The sequence below is a fragment of the Diceros bicornis genome, chromosome 1 (genome assembly GCF_020826845.1).
Source record: "Diceros bicornis minor isolate mBicDic1 chromosome 1, mDicBic1.mat.cur, whole genome shotgun sequence".
NCBI lineage: Eukaryota > Metazoa > Chordata > Mammalia > Perissodactyla > Rhinocerotidae > Diceros > Diceros bicornis.
In genome coordinates, this window is record NC_080740.1 from 85426344 (window position 1) to 85443935 (window position 17592).

Consider the following 17592-nt stretch of genomic DNA (forward strand, 5'->3'; position numbering starts at 1 on the left):
ACGCGTGCGCACGGGCGGCGGCGGCGGCGGAGGGGTGGGGCCGGGGTACGAGTGCGCGTGCTCGGTGGGAGCCCGCGAAGTACCTGGAGGAGGTGGGGGGCGAGGTAGAAGGGAGTAATGTTGAAGAGCGCTTGCGCGGGAAGGCGACGGTCCGGGGAGGGGGGCTCCCGAGCACGCGCGCAGAGACGGGACTTGGTCAGCTCTCGCGAGAGCTTCAAGATGCTATATATGTGCGCAGGGAGCCCGCGTCCTTTCCCTGGTGTGATTCCGTCCTGCGCGGCTGTTCTGTGCAACAGTGGTCGTTTGTCTCCGTCCGCCTTCTCTCCCACCGAAGTGCGTGCCACCACCCCATGGAAGATTCGATGGACATGGACATGAGCCCCCTGAGGCCCCAGAACTATCTTTTCGGTAAGTGCTGGGGGGGCTGGAGCGAGGCCGAGCAGGCCTAGTGGCTTTGAGGTGGGGGGGGGGGGCGGGAATTCTGAGGCCTGGGCCGGTGGAGAAAGGCAGGCAGGCTGGAGGCCTGGGGAGTGGGGCGCGAGCTGCCGGGGCCCTGCCGCCTGAGAGGTGGGGGAAGCGGGCTGCCGGGGCTCTGCAGCCTGAGGGATGGGGAGCCAGGACAGGAGAGCCGGCGCGCCAAGGGTGGGAAGGAGGGGCGGCCTGAAGCCTGGGGCGTGAGCGGTCCGAGGCCCAGGGCCTTGGGGAAGGTGGAGCCGACAGGCTGAGGGTTCGGCGTTGCCTAGGGCGCACAGTCGAGCCCGGAGCGTGATTTCTTTTTAGGGGTGTGTGAGTTCGCAGGCTTCCGATTCCGCGCCGGTGTCTTCGGTGCTGGGCCTCGGCTTGGTGCAGGAGGTTGTGTGGGCTCGTCATGTGAGCATGGGCCTCCTTTCCGGAGGAGAGGATACTTCCAGCCTGGCGTTGTCCTCCGGCCTTGAGGCCTCAGGGTCAGGAGCTCTAGGGCCGACACTCGGCCCGGGTGCGTCGGCTGGTTACCGGGGGAGGGGAGGCCCGGCCGGGCGTGAGGAGGCCGCAACCGCTGGGAGCACGTGGTTGCCACGTGGTTGGGGCAAGGTGGGGGTGTGGGCGCTGCATCCGGGGCTCACTGATGTCCTGTCACCCCCGAGCCTGGGGTCCTGGGTTTTAGTTGAGGCTGTTGGGCGGGAAATGTTAGGTGAAGTGGCTGGTAGCGCCAGGATTCTGGAGGTCTTTGTTCATTGCTTAACATTTGCGTACTATGATGGTAGTTCTCATTTCTAGAGCCATTTTTCTGTTTTACCGCGATGGATGGAGTAGCCACTTTGCAGATGACGATACTGATGCTCAGAGAACTAAAGTGATTTAAAGAATGTTGCACTTGTAGGTAAATAGAGACTAGATCTAAACCAAGACCCTTGTCTCCAGAGCTGGTGCGTTATAAAGGATTGGTTTTTTGTTTTTTTGGAGAGAGGCCCATGGAGACAGTTTTCTGTGTGGCATCGAGCAAACAGTTTTGTTTTTTTTTTTTTTAAAGATGAGAAATGTGCCGAGAGTTCAGTTAGGTCGATAAGACCTGATACTGTACTGTACTTGTAATTCTATACCAAGGTTTTGAGATCTCTCCCCCTCCTCAGCACACAGTGACATACTAAGGAGAGGCCTGGTTTGGCTTTCAGTCGCAGTGAATTTGGTTGTTGAAGCCATTTCTTTGTGTCAGTCAGGCTTGGAAGTAAGCGCAAATCCTGCCTCAAATTTATTTTGTTTCTTTATATACCATGCTGAGATTTGTTAATTGAGCGATAACATTTAAACATATGCACCAGTAACTGTTAGATGGCAATTAAATGGAATCATTTAAAGTTTCATTCTGATGGTATTTAAAACAATTTTCTTACTTGTGGAGTGGGAGTAGGTAACATGCACTATACATTAAGGCTTTTATTCTAGCCATCTTGAAGAGCTGAGGTTTCTGATCAATTTACACCCAAATATTTTTGTGTTAACGTTTCTATTGGAAATATCTTTAGGGTATATCTATTCTTGCTTTAAACATAATTTTTGAATGTGATTTAATGTACATCATTTCAGTTACTTGAAAGATGGAATGCTGGCCCCTTAACAAGTTTTAGTTCTTTTACATTTGTAGTTTTTCTGTTGTAAATACAAACTGTTCATGTAGGCATTTGTGTAACCATTCTCATTTCTAAATTTGCTGCTTTTCTTGGGAGTTGAGTTAGGTAATTTCAGCTTTTTTAAACAGTGGGATTTTACCAACATCGTACAATTTGGTTTCAGATACTTGTTTCAGTTACAGATTTACTAAATCTTTGAGCTTATTTCTATCTGAGAATGGTAATAGTGTAGTTGAGAATCAAATAGTATAATGGGAAAGTGGAATTTATGAAGCCCTAAGCCCTGTGTGGATGTTATATGATGTTTATACATGTTTGTGTTCAAGAGATCCAGAAAGAGATACTTCTGCCTTGCCTTCTGGTAGCCAGAATAGTGAAAAACTAGTTCACAAATACTTTTTTAGTTACCCACACTGAAGTTTCATTGTTATTTTTTTCTCTGTTATAGTTGCTTTTTTCTTCATTTACAGGTTGTGAACTAAAGGCTGACAAAGATTATCACTTTAAGGTGGATAATGATGAAAATGAGCACCAGTTATCTTTAAGAACGGTACTTAAACTTTTCAAAATAAACTACTTAACCTTTGTCCATTTCAGTCTCTTAGTTCCTCCTCGTGTGGCTTAATACTTAAGTATTTTTTATAACTGAGTGTTGTATATACCTGATTATATACCTCTGATAGAAAACCTGGCATTTTCACCACTCATTTGGTAATTATGTAAAGTCCAGTCACACTGTTGGTTCAGCTTTCCATATTTGTATACTTTGATGCCTCAGTTCCACTATAAAGCCCTTTAGGGTAGTGATAAATCTTTTGTGCCCTCCCACAGAGACTAGCCTCTGTTAGTGTCTAGACTGCTCAACTTGTAGTAGGTGGTCAATAAATGTTAGGTGATCCATACTGTGGATAGGTGGTGACATATACAACTGTGTCATCAAATGCATTTTTATGCATTTGTTCAGATTTACTGAATATGAGAAATTGATGGGCAGGGTCACATAAAAGTTGAAGACAACATTGTGCTCAAATTAGTTTTCCATCAGTGGTAATAATGAAAAGTTTATAGTTTTGTTTTTTAAAAAACTCATTTTGGGGGGGAATTGTAAAATAGTGGCAACTTAAAAGTTGAAGTACTATTTTTCTGTTCACAGGTCAGTTTAGGGGCTGGTGCAAAGGATGAATTGCACATCGTTGAAGCAGAGGCAATGAATTATGAAGGCAGTCCAATTAAAGTAACACTGGCAACTTTGAAAATGTCTGTACAGCCGACGGTAAGGGCACTTATACTTTGGATTTTTGTCAAGGTCTAATTCTATTGCGTTAAAGGTAGGTATCATTTAGGTAACACCAAGGAGATAGAAAGGGAAATTAGGTTTGGTTCTTCCAGTAGTCACAGCTGCATCTTCTGTCACTAGGGTTAAATGATCAACTGTTGAACATGGTGGTTGCTGCTTGTTTATCAGAGGTGGAAAAATGGCTTCATTGGTTTGTTCATTTGGCTTACAGGTTTGCCTATAATGCCTGTTACATAAATAATTTGTAGCTTATGAACAGGTTTATGCCAAACATTTAACCTTTTATTTTTGTTACAATATTTGGTGATATAAAAGTTTCTCTTTTTTAGGTTTCCCTTGGGGGCTTTGAAATAACACCACCTGTGGTCTTACGATTGAAGTGTGGTTCAGGGCCTGTGCATATTAGTGGACAGCACTTAGTAGGTATGTTATTTTTATGTATTATGTACTGTTTATTCTTTTTACTTCAGTTACTTTGTTCCCATTTTGGACTTTATAAAGCATGCTTAGTTCTAATACTAGTGTCTTTATAATAGGCTCATGCGAAACTAGTAATTTATAACTGGAAAAGCCTTTTTTTTTTTTTTTGCATTTAAAAACCTAGTAATAAGTATTAGCTCCCCAAATTCCTTTTTTGAAAGTTTGTTTTTCTATTTGCTATTTTCCTAGTAGACTCACTTTTTAAACACTCATTACTATATATTGTCAGTGCCCTTTTTTCTGAGTTCTTGCTTCTTGGTGGAGTCTTAGTAGTGGCTAATAAAGAATTTTGTCTTAGCTGTGGAGGAAGATGCAGAGTCAGAAGATGAAGAGGAGGAGGATGTGAAACTCCTTAGTATATCTGGAAAGCGTTCTGCCCCTGGGAGTGGTAGCAAGGTTCCACAGGTATTGATGTAATTTACCACAGATATCTTATTCTGGAGTTAGTTTGGTGATTAGAATCAGCACTTGCTCATGAATATATACATGTATTTTTTCCCCAAGAAAAAAGTAAAACTTGCTGCCGATGAAGATGATGATGACGAAGATGATGACGAAGATGATGATGAAGAGTAAGTAGTATGTTCTTAGAAACTTGACATAGTTACATGGGTGGAACTTTTAGGAAAATTATTTACCAAAGTCATCCTGTGGAATTAAATAGTAGTTTTAGTTAAGTAAAGGGTAAATGGTTAGTGCTTGTCAGTTTGGGTTAAATGAGCTGAGTTAAAGGATATTATCGGGACGGTGAACCTTAAAATATAGTGCATTGCGGATTTTCAGAAGGATAGAGTATGCAGCACTTCCCAAATGGATTTGACTAGGTACCTTTTTCCTGAGGAAGATTTAGTGGACACATGCCTGTACCCTAACAAGTCTGGTGTATTTTATGCTGAACAGCTTGTGATAAGTGGATTTGGTGGAAGGAGACTGTAAATCGCTCCAGCTACATTCATTTTGTAAGTTGTCACATGAGGATTTTTTTCCCACAAAGGATTTTCGCCCATGGTTCTCTGGTCCTTATTGAGAAAATAAGATCCTGTAAGAGACTAGGATTTTCATGGAGAATTTAAAATTTGGTTGGAAACAAGATTTGATGGGTTTATTAAACTAGGTCAGGCTGTGCTAAAGTTAATGCATGCTATGAAATAAAATGCTATTCATAATTGGTCTTTCGTATATGCAACAGTAGAAGTCAGTAACTTCTAATACATTGAATTTTTAGTTGCCTGTCAACATTGTCCCTGAGTCCTAAGTTTGTCTATATATATTTATTGAAAACAAAATTAAAATAGAATCTAAGAAAGACTGTGAGAACCTGCACTAATTAATGATCGGATCTGGAAGTTAGGTTTTCGGTAACCTCAACTAGCCAAGCAGATAGTTCTTAAGGAAGACCTTTGAACATGACAACAAAGGGAGAAAATAGGAAAAGGCTGAAAGAGTTAAATGCTTAAAAAATTCAAAATTACCTGCATGTCAAACTTATAAACAAATTCAATATAATTGGTGTTTGACTTATTACTTTAAGAAGATTTACCGTTAGTAAGAATTAAAATAATACACCCCAAGAGAAGAATGGGAAATGGGCTTAGAAAACAGAAATGAGAAATATGGATGGTATATGGTGCTTAATTAGGCTTGAGTTTATTTAGTCTTTGGTGATTTCGAGTTACCTTATGTACATTTGCAAGTGAATGTCCGATAACATATTCACTGAGACTTTGGAGAGACAGTCCCTTTCAGGAAGGTTTTGGAGTAGGACCTGATTGGGCTCTTGATTCTGCTTGGGCTTTGGAAGATTTCCTGTCGTTAAAATGGGGGTAATTCCTCATGTACTCACAATCTAAGATAGTTTGTGTTCTTGTCGTCTATGTCTCCTCTAAGTTGTCTTAAGTTAGGTAGTGAGGGAGGAATGAAAAGTATAGATCTTGTCAAGGTCCAAATCAGTAAGTTTTCATACAAGGAAAGAAAGGGTTGTCATATGCATCGGTAGGGACAGTTAGTGGAGACCTTGAGGGTAACAAGTCTTAGTAGAAAATTGCACTAGTTAGGAGGCAGTGAAAATGTCAGATGCCTCAAGGTTTGTTAGTTGAAATAGTTATTACGTGGAAATGACAAGCCATGGTCCCAGAAGAATTGGAACTCACAAGTAAAAGAAATCGATAGGTCCTGTTTGGGGGATGGAAAGTATGGTGTGGGGTTAGTTGACTGCTATTGATGTAAGCAAGAAAAACAAACCCATTTAGTGCATTAAAAGTTAGAAACTTAATATAATGTGTGGTCCTCCATAAAAATACTCTTTTCCCTGTTTTATTAGGGGATATCCTAATAAAACTGGTTACAATAGTGGTTTTATAGAAATCATTGTAATCTTGTTTCTAGTATGGGGAGGCACATGTAGGAATGGGGTTCTAAGGACAAAATTGACAAAATCACTTTCAAAGATCACTTAAAGACTGTATTTTTTATATGGCTTTATGTATATTATACAATGCTTGCTCTAGTTAACATGGCAAATTTTACTGCCCCAGTTTTGGGAAGATGGGTGTTTCTTTGGTTTCACATAGATGAAGCTCCTCCTGTTTTATATTTAAAGTGTGGAAAATGGGGGGCCGGCCTGGTGACGGACGTAGTGGTTAAGTGCGTGTGCTGTGCTTCGGCAGCCCGGGGTTCGCAGGTTCGGATCCCGGGTGTGGACTGACACACTGCTTGTAAAGCCACGCTGTGGCAGCATCCCATATAAAGCAGAGGAAGATGGGCATGGATGTTGGCCCAGGGCCAGTTTTCCTCAGCAAAAAAAAATGAAGTGTGGAAAAGAAACATTTTGGTCAGTATGTAATATTTGGTTTGTGAAGTAATTAAAACATGAACCGGTTCTACTGTTTGTTAGTATAGACTTTGTGGGCTTCTACAGTGATTGGATATCCCCCCCCAATTCACCCCGTTAAAGTGTACAATTCTGTGGTTTTTAGTATATGCACAGTTTTGCAGCTGTTGCCACAATTTGAGAACATTTCAGCACCTCAGAAAGAAACCATGCTATAACCCCTCATCTTCCCCAGCTCTAGTCAACCACTAATGTACTTTGTTGTGTATAGATTTGCCTAGTTTGGATGTTGCATGTAAATGGAGTCATACAATATCTGCTCTTTTGTGACTGGTTTCTTTCACTTACCACAATGTTTTTAAGCTTCATCCATGTTGTAGCTTGTACCAGTACTTGTACTTGTCTTTGTTACTGAGTTGTGAGAATTTTTTTGTGTTATTTTGGAAACAAGTCTCGTATCAGATATGATTTGCAAATATTTTCTCCCATTGTGTGGGTTGTCTTTCTAATCTCTTGATGGTGTCCTTCGCACAACAGTTTAATTTTCACGTCTGGTTTATCTCTTGTTGATTGTGCTTTTGGTGCCAAACCTAAGAAACCATTTCCAAATCTTGTAAACGTTTTACAGTTTTAGCTCTTATATTTAGATTTTTGTTTAGTTTTGAATTTATTTTTGTATATGATGAGAGGTGAGGGCCAACTTCATTTTACGTGTGGATATCCAGCTGTCCCAGCACCATTTGTTACAGACTTCTTTCCCCCATTGAATGGTCTTGGCACTCTTGTGGAAAATAATTACCATAAATATATAGGTCTATTTCTGGACTCTTCAGTTCCATTCTCTTGATGTGTGTGTGTCTTTATGCCAGTAAAATAATGTCTTGATTTCTGTTACTTTGATTTTTATAGAGTTCTGTTCGAAATCACTAAGCGTGAACCCTCCAACTTTGTTCTTTTTCCACATTGTTTTTGGGTTCCTTGAATTTCGATAAGAATTTGACGATAGATGTCTACAGAGAAGCCAGCTGGGGTTCTTTCAGAGATTGTATTGAATCTCTAGATTATTTGGAGAGAGTTGCCACCTTAGCAGTATTATATGTACTGATCCATGAACATGGGTTGTGTTTCTATTTATTTCAACTACCTCCCCCTCAATTTTAATTTTTTAATTTTTATTCTTTTTAGTTGTAAAAAACAACAGTATTTACCATCTTAACCATTTTTCAAGTGTACTGTTCAGCAGTGTTAATCATATTCACATTGTTGTGTAACAGATCTCAAACTCTTTAGTCTAGTAGTACTGAAACTAAACCCAGTGAAGAAAAAAGACCCATTTTCACCTCTCCTCAACACCTGGCAACCACCAATCTACTTTTGGTTTCTATAAAGAGTTTGACTTTAGATGCCTGATGTAAGTGGAATAATACAGTATTGTCTTTTTGTGACTGTCTTGTTTCACTTAGCATGTCCTCAGTTCATTCATGTGTAGCGTATGACAGAATTTCCTTTAAGACTATTTCATTATATTTATATATGACATTTTCTTGATCCATTTAACTGTTGGTGGACATTTGGGTTGCTTCCATCTCTTGGCAATTGTGAATAATGCTGCATTGAACATGAGTGTGCAGATATCTCTAAGTTCCTATTTTCAATTCTTTTGTCAACCTCTAAAGTTTGAAAGTTCTTAATGTCTTGATCAGTTAAACTTGTAGGTTCATCCAATTTCTTGATAGGCTTTTAGGGTTTGTGAGTGCACTGAATCAGTAATAATGACTTATTTCATTGTAGTGATGATGATGATGATTTTGATGAGGAGGAAGCTGAAGAAAAAGCTCCAGTAAAGAAAGTAAGTAGAATACAATGCTGAAAGATTGTCAGAGATAGCTAATAACAGAAAATGATGGAAATTTTTTAGTGCTATTTATTTGTTTTATTGTTAATGAAAGCTGGCTAGGGTGGAGATGATGATCTTAAATACTTAAAATTGGTCCTGAGTATGGCTGTCCTGAAAACTTTCCTAATAGTGGGGAATGATCTATTTTCTTTATCCATGTGGCCTTCTCCCTCTTTGTTAGCCCTTTTGCAACCTTTTGTCAAAATGATTGTTTCGCCTTAACCTGACTGCTGCTTTTCTTACATGGTTTGGGGCAATTTATTTGCACTGATTGTCATGTGGGGAGCATTGATTAAGATTAATTTCTAATTGCAGTCTATACGAGATACTCCAGCCAAAAATGCACAAAAATCGAACCAGAATGGAAAAGACTCCAAACCATCAACACCAAGATCAAAAGTAAGTGGCAACATAAACACACAAATACAGGCTTCATTGAAGTAGTTAGAAAAGTTAAAGGTTCTACTGTGGAAGAATCTAGTCTGTCTGAAATTTGATAGTCCTTTGGAGATCACCTGTAACTGGTATCTAAAGAGCTAAAATGTGCTTGTTGGTAATCATTGATATATATGGCTGCTGGCTTTCTAGTGGGGGAGAAAGCTAATAGATTTTTATTGTGATATTAACAGTTGTCTCCTATAAGGGATCTTACTTGTTGAGAGGTATATTTGTCACATAGTGCAGTTTCTCAACCCTGGCTGCATATTAGAACCAAGTAGGGAGCTTAAAAGAACCCCAGTACCTGGGCTTGGAGATTATCATTTGCAGTGGGGCTTTGCATGTGCTCCAGGCATCAGTCAAGCTGCGTTGATTTTATTGCCTCTTTTTTGGGGGCCTTCTGGTTTCATTTTTGATGGTATACTTTAAGTGTAGAACTTAGCTGGTGTTGAGTATAAAGGCTCCAACTATTCCTATTCCTTTCTTAAGGAATGATTTTAAGAGCAAAAAATTATTGTTCAGACATGAATTCATTTATGATATAGTAACTCAACTCTGGTTGTATACTTGTTTTTACAAAGAAGGATTGTAAGAATTTTATTTATTGAGAAAATCTAGGTAGGATGAGTTGGGGTTTTTTTTTGTTTGTTTGGTGAGGAAGATTGGCCCTGAGCTAACATCTGTGCCAGTCTTCCTCTGTTTTTGTATGTGGTGGCCACCACAGCATGGCTTTCATGAGTGGTGTAGGTTGGCACCCGGGATCCGAACCCCTGAACCCCAGGCCGCAGAAGTGGAGTGTGCCAAACTTAATCACTATGCCACCAGGCCCGCCCCAGGATGAGTTTTTTAAGAGCTGTACTCTTCTGACCTTTTGAAATTCAACTTTTTTTCCCCCCAGGGTCAAGAATCCTTCAAAAAACAGGAAAAAACTCCTAAAACACCAAAAGGACCTAGTTCTGTAGAAGACATTAAAGCAAAAATGCAAGCAAGTATAGAAAAAGTGAGTAAAATTATCTTTCTTAAAGGAACTAGATAGGTTTAGTTCCCCCCTCCCTCAAATTATACTTTTCCGGGGATTTGGAACAGGACTCTTGCTTATTTTTTTATCCTTAATATACTTGCCCCTTTTGTGTTGTGAAGTTTTTTCAAAAATGGATTACTAGTTACTTAACATTCGTTTGTAATCTCTGTGGTGATTTCTTTTTTTTATGTATTTGAAATTACATATGCTTGTTTTCCATTATAAAAGAAATACAAGTGAGTTGGTTGTTAAGATAACATTCTGACCTTAAATGTTAAAATGAGATCAGTGAGAACACTTTGCTTGTTCTTCTGGTTGTAAAATGCTGCAGAACCAGCAGAGGGCGTATGAGTCTTTTATAAAATTGCAAATGGCTGGAAAAGTAGAGACTGGTTGATGTTATAGTTTAAAAAAAAATTTCTCATGATTGACTCTAGTCAAAAATATTTTCCAACAAATTGAATCACTTCTATTTGCCTTTTGACACCAAGGTGTCACCAGTCAAGACGTGGTAATATCTTGAATTTTTGAGTGACTAATAGGCTTACATTTAGTCTCCTTTTGTTACAAATAGTGGAAACGTGAGAAGGGGATTAGCTCTTGTCTTGCTATTTACTTGAATTGGGGCCTAAACTAAACTTGAGTGAACTCAGGACTCTTGGAATAATGGGTTTACATGTCTTAACACATTTGAGAGAAGCTTTATTTCCATGACTACTACTTTTAGACTCCAGTTATTGAGAATAAGTGTGGAATGGTGAGGAAAAGTTGCTGACTTCTTTCCCCATGTTTTTCTTGTACTCTCTAGGTTCTACACGGCTTCAGTAGGTTTCCTTTCCTTGTGTATTGATGAGTCAATTGGAAAAATAACGTTTTAGAACCAGAATGTATTTCTTGATTTTTGCTTTAGTACTGCTGTAAACCTTTTAGCCTTCCTGGTATCACTGCTTTCTTGATTTTTATTCCTTGGATACAGTGCTAAAATATGACATCTTTTAGATACCCCTCCCCCCCATTTTAATATGGTCCTATCTCCTTGGTTTAATTGCAGGCGCATTGAACAATCCTGGGCACTACTGGTAAATTAAGCCCAAAGATGGGGAGAGAGGAAAAGGAGAGACAAATATAGTCCATACTGAGTATCATCAACAATCCAGACTGAAGTCTTCTATTTTAATCTCAATCCCCTTTCCTGATTTGCTACCCACCCATGCCCCCTTCCAGGCTGGAAGCAATCTCACTTGATCTCCTAAAGCACTTTCTTTTGACTGCTGTGGTTCAGTGAACCTTAAACTTTGCTTTCTCTAACTTGTGCATTTGCCTCACCTCTGATCATGTTTTAATCACCTTTGTATCTCCCTAGCTGCTCAATAAATATTTGAATGAATCAAATAAGAATGTATGTGACAGTAATTTAAAACTGGAAATTATAGCGAGGTTTGTTTTCTAGGTGTTAGCTGCAATTAAGTATCTTATACTATACCTGATTCGTAACGTATTTTGTGCCATGGTCCTTCTGGCATTTGTGAAGCCGCCTTGATCTTTTTAAAAATGCATAAAAGATTCAGGTTATAAAGAAAATCAAAATTTAGTTACCAAATAAGAAACACAAGTGATATACCTAGTACATTATATAAGATAATTCCAAAGTGTGGTAAATATAAATGAGTATATTTCCAATAATTTAATGCTTTGAAAATATTTGGTGATGAAATATTTTGAAAATAATTTGGTGCAATACTATTGTGGTTTCTTCCCTCTGTCCATAATTGAAGGTAATGCCAAATTTTAGAGATTAGTGAAATGTAATAACTAATTTTTCCCCCCATTTGCCTTCATATACTGCCTGAATTGACTCCCAAGTTAGCATTGCGCTGGACCTAGGTTCTTAGTATGTATCAATTCATCTTTTAACAATTTGGGTCACTTATATATATGGTACTCAAAAGGGGTATACATTTGTTTTGTATTGGGTTCTGGGGGTAGAGGGTGGTGATAAAACTGACTTTGATAATACAGTAGCAGTCAAGTTGACATATTTGAGTGCCTGAAGAATCTCAATTCTAGCTTATACTTGTATTTTTCAAGAGGCTGTGGAGAATTTGAAACTTTGACAGACCTATAAGTATGGTAGTACTATGCAAGACCAAGGTACTAATATGTTGCTCAATAGGTCTTTCTGGGCCTAAAGAGACTTTCAGTATTAAAATGAAAGAGTTGAAGAGACAAGGTGTGAACCAATGATCCATGTTATACTCTGCAAATCTTTGAGGCATTTCAAAATGATATCTCCCTCAAAAACAGTGTTTTTATACTTACCTTTAATAATGCTTTTGTCTCAATAGGGTGGTTCTCTTCCCAAAGTGGAGGCCAAGTTCATCAATTATGTGAAGAATTGCTTCCGGATGACTGACCAGGAGGTAACTGAATTTTCTGGAGACATGAAAAAAGTCAAAAATTGTTATTGTGGTTTATTATGATTCTTCTTTTAGTCTCTCTAAGTGTTGGCTTCCTTTAAAAGGTTCCTAACCACAGACAATACTTCAGATTAAATACATGGAAACTCTTAAGAATTTAGTTGGAGGAGACTGAGAAGATGACTTTTTTAGTACATTTTTCCCAGCTTTTATATAGTTGGTAAATTCTCTCTTGGTTACTGAACTCAGTTTTACTTTTGGTTTTGTGTTGGCTAAGGAAATGAGCTGTGGTTTTCCTTGCTCTGCCCCATTTGGCTACTTGGGGCAGTCTGGTCTTTGCTTTCTTTTGAGTTGGCAGAGAGAACCATTTTCTCCATAGATCTTATGGGAAACACATTTTGCTGAAATCAACGTAAAGTGTAAAATCTGGAAGCAAGAAGCCAAATTGTAGTTAATAGATTAACTTGAGTCAGCTGTTAGATTTTGTATTTCTTACATGTGAAGATATTTTGTCAATAGAGGGAAATTCACACACTTATTTTTTTACTGTCTTGTTTACAGTTGTTGACTCAGGCTGTAAAGGAAATGTAAAAGCAGCTACGTAAGGTTGCTAGACGTCATGTGTATACAGGATATATCTTGTGTTTAATGGTTTTTGTCAGGACTTCCTAAATCTCCTATATTCAGCTTTTTACAATGAATTAAGAAATTTGTCAGAGTTATTTTTCTGCCACAGTATTTAGTAGTTAAATCACTTATATGGCAGTACTATTCTTAGGTTTGAAATCCTTTGAGTGGTTCAACACTGTTGACAGTTGTGTTTACCCTTGATTGACGTGGCCTTGAGATGATCAAATTGAATCTTTTCAATTCTTTTGGTTGCTACTTTTGTTTTTGTGTATATTTGAACCCCCAACTGCAAGTGTAAATTATGTGAATTTTCTGAATAGTTGACATTTATTAAATGTAAAAGTTGTTTTGAAACTCTGCAGTATGCAGTTAATTCAATATTGAAAATAGTGGCAAGTCAGATATAAACCAGCATGTACTAATGGTAAGCGTAAGAGATATATGATTTCTTCAACTAGTATCAAAGAAAGTGACAAAATAAAATTTTTTTTTTTTTTTTTGAGGAAGATTGGCCCTGAGCTAACATCTGCCAACCCTCCTCTTTTTGCTGAGGAAGACTGGCCTTGGGCTAACATCCATGCCCATTTTCTTCCATTTTATATGGGGAGCCTGCCACAGCATGGCCTGACAAGCAGCACGTTGCTGCGCGCCCGGGATCCGAACCTGCGGACCCCGGGCCGCCACAGCAGAGTGGGCGCGTTTAACTGCTTGTGCTACCAGGCCAGCCCCCAAAATAAAATTTTTGATGAAGAAAAATTCAGATAAAGTAATAACAGTCAAAGTTGAAAGGGCCTTCCACTCAGTACTATAACATTAGTCTTGCAGCTGAAATGACTGACCTCAAACTCACTGCTGTCATGGGCTGGCCTGGTGGTATAGTGGTTAAGTTTGCGTGCTCCGCTCTGGTGGCCTGGGGTTTCCAGCTTCGGATCCCGGGCGCAGACCTACGCACCACTTACTCAAGCCATGCTGTGGCGGTGTCCCGTACAAGGTAGAGGAAGATGGGCACAGGTGTTAGCCCAGGGCCAGTCTTCCTTAGCAAAATGATTGGCAACAGATGTTAGCTCAGGGCTAATCTTCCTCACCAAAAAATAAAACAAAAAAAAAAAACTCATTACTGTCAGAAGTATTTTCTGACTCCAAAACTGAAAGCATATTTTCAAGTGCCAGGATGAAATTTCTGCAATAATAAAAAATGTAATAGTTCAATTTACTGTTAGAGATTAACAAAACTCTGAATGCCTCAGGTTTTTATGGCATAGCTATAGATGCAAGTAATCACAGTATATGAAAAAGTTTCCCATTGCAATTTTTCTTGTGAAACAGTTTCTTGTGAAACAGAGTTGCTTGTGAGGATTTGGCTAGTAAAATCTCTTCCAGATGGGATTTGAGAAATAATAGCAAATTTTTGCAGAAACTCGAATTAAGAGTTAATGAAAAAAATTGTACTGCTTTTTGTGGAGAGACTTCAGATACAAATTTTGGTGAATGTTTGTGCAAAAGTGCAAACAATGTTTATTCAGAGTTGAGAACGTGAATGATTCTACAGAAGACAAGTGCTGTCCTCATCTACTGATACTGGTCAAGCAGCATCTGATGTTTCTTTCGGCATTGGAGTGTCATAAAATGGTTCTTTAGCAATTATGTTGAACTGAATGATTAGAGAGGATTTTTGTGATATTTGTTGACATTTGGTGTTCAGTTCCCTTCCATTTGAAACCCAAGGGCTGTGTTAACAGTGGCTGAGAGAATCCTATATATTTGAAGCGCTGAAATCATACTTTTGAAGAAAAGGCCCTAAAAGTTCTTTGTGACATTTTTAATAATCCATTGAGTAAAACATACCTACTTCTTGTTCATAGTTTTAAATATCTCTTTAGCAGTAGGATTATGTAAATTTAAAGAAGAGCAAACTCATTGAAGTACTCCGTTGGTTTAAAGGAACTTGTTGAATCCTTCAAAGAGTTGACAAAAACATCAAGACTGTTCTTAAAAGAACAGTATTTATGAATAGGAAAAGAAATGCCAGCTTGAAGTAGATAATACTGTACTTATGACTATCATTTGAAATGGATTTTTCATCTAAAGAATTTGATACTTTACGTGGATGTTACTAAATATCAACATAAGAACAAGTAGAATCCTCATGTTGAAGGAGGACAGAAGTTTTGGGCGATGCTCTTTTTTTTGTCAGTAGACAATGTTTTAAATCATTAGGAGATTTCAAGAATGGAAAAGCAAGCTATGTCATGGGAGATGAATTTATTATTATGTGTCCCATGTACACATGCATAGGCTTAGAAGTAAATATATTTTACTTCTGTGTTTTCATTTGTTAAATCTGACAGCCCTAAAGCAGATGACATTGAGGCAACATTGGCTAAACTGGGCTCTATCTTTCCTCTTGATTTCCTTAACTAAAGATACCTAAGCTGTTAAATGTGTATTAGTATAATTGACTTTGCTTACAAGGAATCACATTATTTTGTGTCTGAATTTGAAGTACTTGAAATTAAATTATGTTTGAGTATGTTTCCTTGAAATGATTTCTTAATTATCTAGAGTGAACCTTTATGGTGGTAGACTGAAAAATAGATATGTTGAACTGTACACAGAGACGTGGCTTAATTTATTGGTGTTTGTGAAGTGCTGTGGTTCTTTAACCACATTTCTTTTTTTTTTTTTTCCAGGCTATTCAAGATCTCTGGCAGTGGAGGAAGTCTCTTTAAGAAAATAGTTTAAACAGTTTGTTAAAATTTTCCGTCTTATTTCATTTCTGTAACAGTTGATATCTCGCTGTCCTTTTTATAATGCAGAGTGAGAACTTTCTCTACCGTGTCTGATAAATGTCCAGGTTCCATTGCCAAGAATGTGTTGTCCAAAATGCCTGTTTAGTTTTTAAAGATGGAACTCCACCCTTTGCTTGGTTTTAAGTATGTATGGAATGTTATGATAGGACATAGTAGTAGTGGTGGTCAGACAAATGGAAATGGTGGGGAGACAAAAATATACATGTGAAATAAACTCAGTATTTTAATAAAGTAGCACTGTTTCTCTATTATTTACCATCTTTATGTTTTGTCAAAGAAATGAATGTACATAGTTAAAAGGGTCAAATAGTATCCCAAAATCGCATGAGAAACAGTCCCTGACCTACTCCTTGAAAAGGTTCTGCTTCCCAGAGTTAACCAATCTATTTTTCATTGTGAGGATTTAGTGCTTAGACCTGCTCACCTCCTGATAATAATTATAACCATGCAAACATATTTCCAAAATGTTCCATCAGACCTCCTATCCACCTATCCTAGCCTTTTCACTCCCAAAGAAAATCTGACATGTTAAACAGCCTGTAGCAGCCTTTTTTTTTTTTTTTTTTTTTTGTGAGGAGATCAGCCCTGAGCTAACATCTGCCAATCCTCCTCTTTTTTCGCTGAGGAAGACGGCCCTGGGCTAACATCGGTGCCTATCTTCCTCCACTTTATATGGGACGCCGCCACAGCATGGCTTACCAAGCAGTGCGTCGGTGCGCGCCCGGGATCCGAACCAGCGAACCCCGGGCCGCCGCAGCGGAGCGCGCGCACTTAACCGCTTGCGCCACCGGGCCGGCCCCTGTAGCAGCCTTTTTAAACCATGGTTCTTAATCTCACCCAGAACAGAAAATGATTTCTGTGACTATTTTCTCAATCTGCCCCAAATAGTACACAATACCTTTTAGATCCATGTGAGAAAAATTAATTTATTGCTTGTGCTGGTTACATGAAGACATTCAGGGGCTACTCCTTAGAACCCCTTGATCTGTTTTACCAGGATTCAATTGTATGACGGTTGGGGTTAGATTCCTATTCTTACTCATGTTTTGCTGTGGTATATTTTCCAGTAGTTTCCTAATAGATGGGGGAAGTATTTTCTGAGTCCTTGTATATCTGAAAATGTTTTAACTTTTGACATAATATTCAATGCTTCCTTTTAGGTTGAATCGTTTTCTCAGAATTCTAAATGTATACCTTCTTTCTTAGCCTAGTCTTGCCATTTTCATGTATTCTTTTGTATATGCCTGGTTTTTCTAAGGGCTAAGTAAGATTGCCTTATTGCTGAAATTTTGGAATGTGTCTTGTAGTCTTGTTCTGGGCCCTTAGTGGACTGTGGGTCTGTTCTCCAGAGACTATTCTTCAATTCTGGGCCATTTTCTTGGGAGATTTCAGTCTTCCTACTTAACTTCCATTCATTCTTAGGTCTTCTGTTTGATTCTTTTGGATGTTTTTCCTCATTCCTTTTTGTTTAAACTCTAGGAGAGAGACTGTATTTTCTGTCTCCAAATTTATGTTGGTTTTATTTTTTTAACTTGCAAATGCGCTCTTCCTTGGTTCTTTGGGGATGTAGTATCTAAAGTCTGAAGAAGCTTCTGTTATCCCATGCATTGTTTACTCATTTTGCTTTTTGCCCCTTCTCAGCCTGTTTATTTTACCTTTTATAT

General features: G+C 38.7%; 1 protein-coding gene across 3 annotated transcripts; it reads left to right on the forward strand.

Moving 5' to 3' along the window:
- The first annotated feature begins 261 nt into the window (after positions 1–261).
- Positions 262–16162, forward strand: NPM1 (nucleophosmin 1). 3 transcript variants are annotated; one of them, XM_058545859.1, is made up of 11 exons: positions 262–408; positions 2579–2658; positions 3262–3381; positions 3735–3828; positions 4184–4290; positions 4390–4418; positions 8507–8564; positions 8928–9011; positions 9949–10050; positions 12417–12491; positions 15809–16162. In XM_058545859.1, the coding sequence occupies exons 1-11, from the start codon at positions 351–353 to the stop codon at positions 15845–15847; spliced, it is 846 nt and encodes a 281-aa protein (XP_058401842.1). In that variant the 5' UTR covers positions 262–350; the 3' UTR covers positions 15848–16162. The 3 variants fall into 3 exon arrangements, with proteins under 3 accessions (XP_058401842.1, XP_058401836.1, XP_058401847.1); XM_058545853.1 differs by having other exon boundaries at positions 263–408; positions 4390–4457; XM_058545864.1 differs by lacking the exons at positions 12417–12491; positions 15809–16162 and adding an exon at positions 11123–11473 and having other exon boundaries at positions 263–408; positions 4390–4457.
- The last annotated feature ends 1430 nt before the right edge of the window (positions 16163–17592 follow it).

Coding starts and splice junctions, on each gene's coding strand:
- NPM1 (XM_058545853.1), top strand. CDS start 351: ATGGAAGATTCGATGGACATGGACATGAGCCCCCTGAGGCCCCAGAAC. Junction 8,565..8,927: donor AAAAAGCTCCAGTAAAGAAA/GTAAGTAGAATA, acceptor TTCTAATTGCAG/TCTATACGAGATACTCCAGC. Junction 10,051..12,416: donor TGCAAGCAAGTATAGAAAAA/GTGAGTAAAATT, acceptor TTGTCTCAATAG/GGTGGTTCTCTTCCCAAAGT.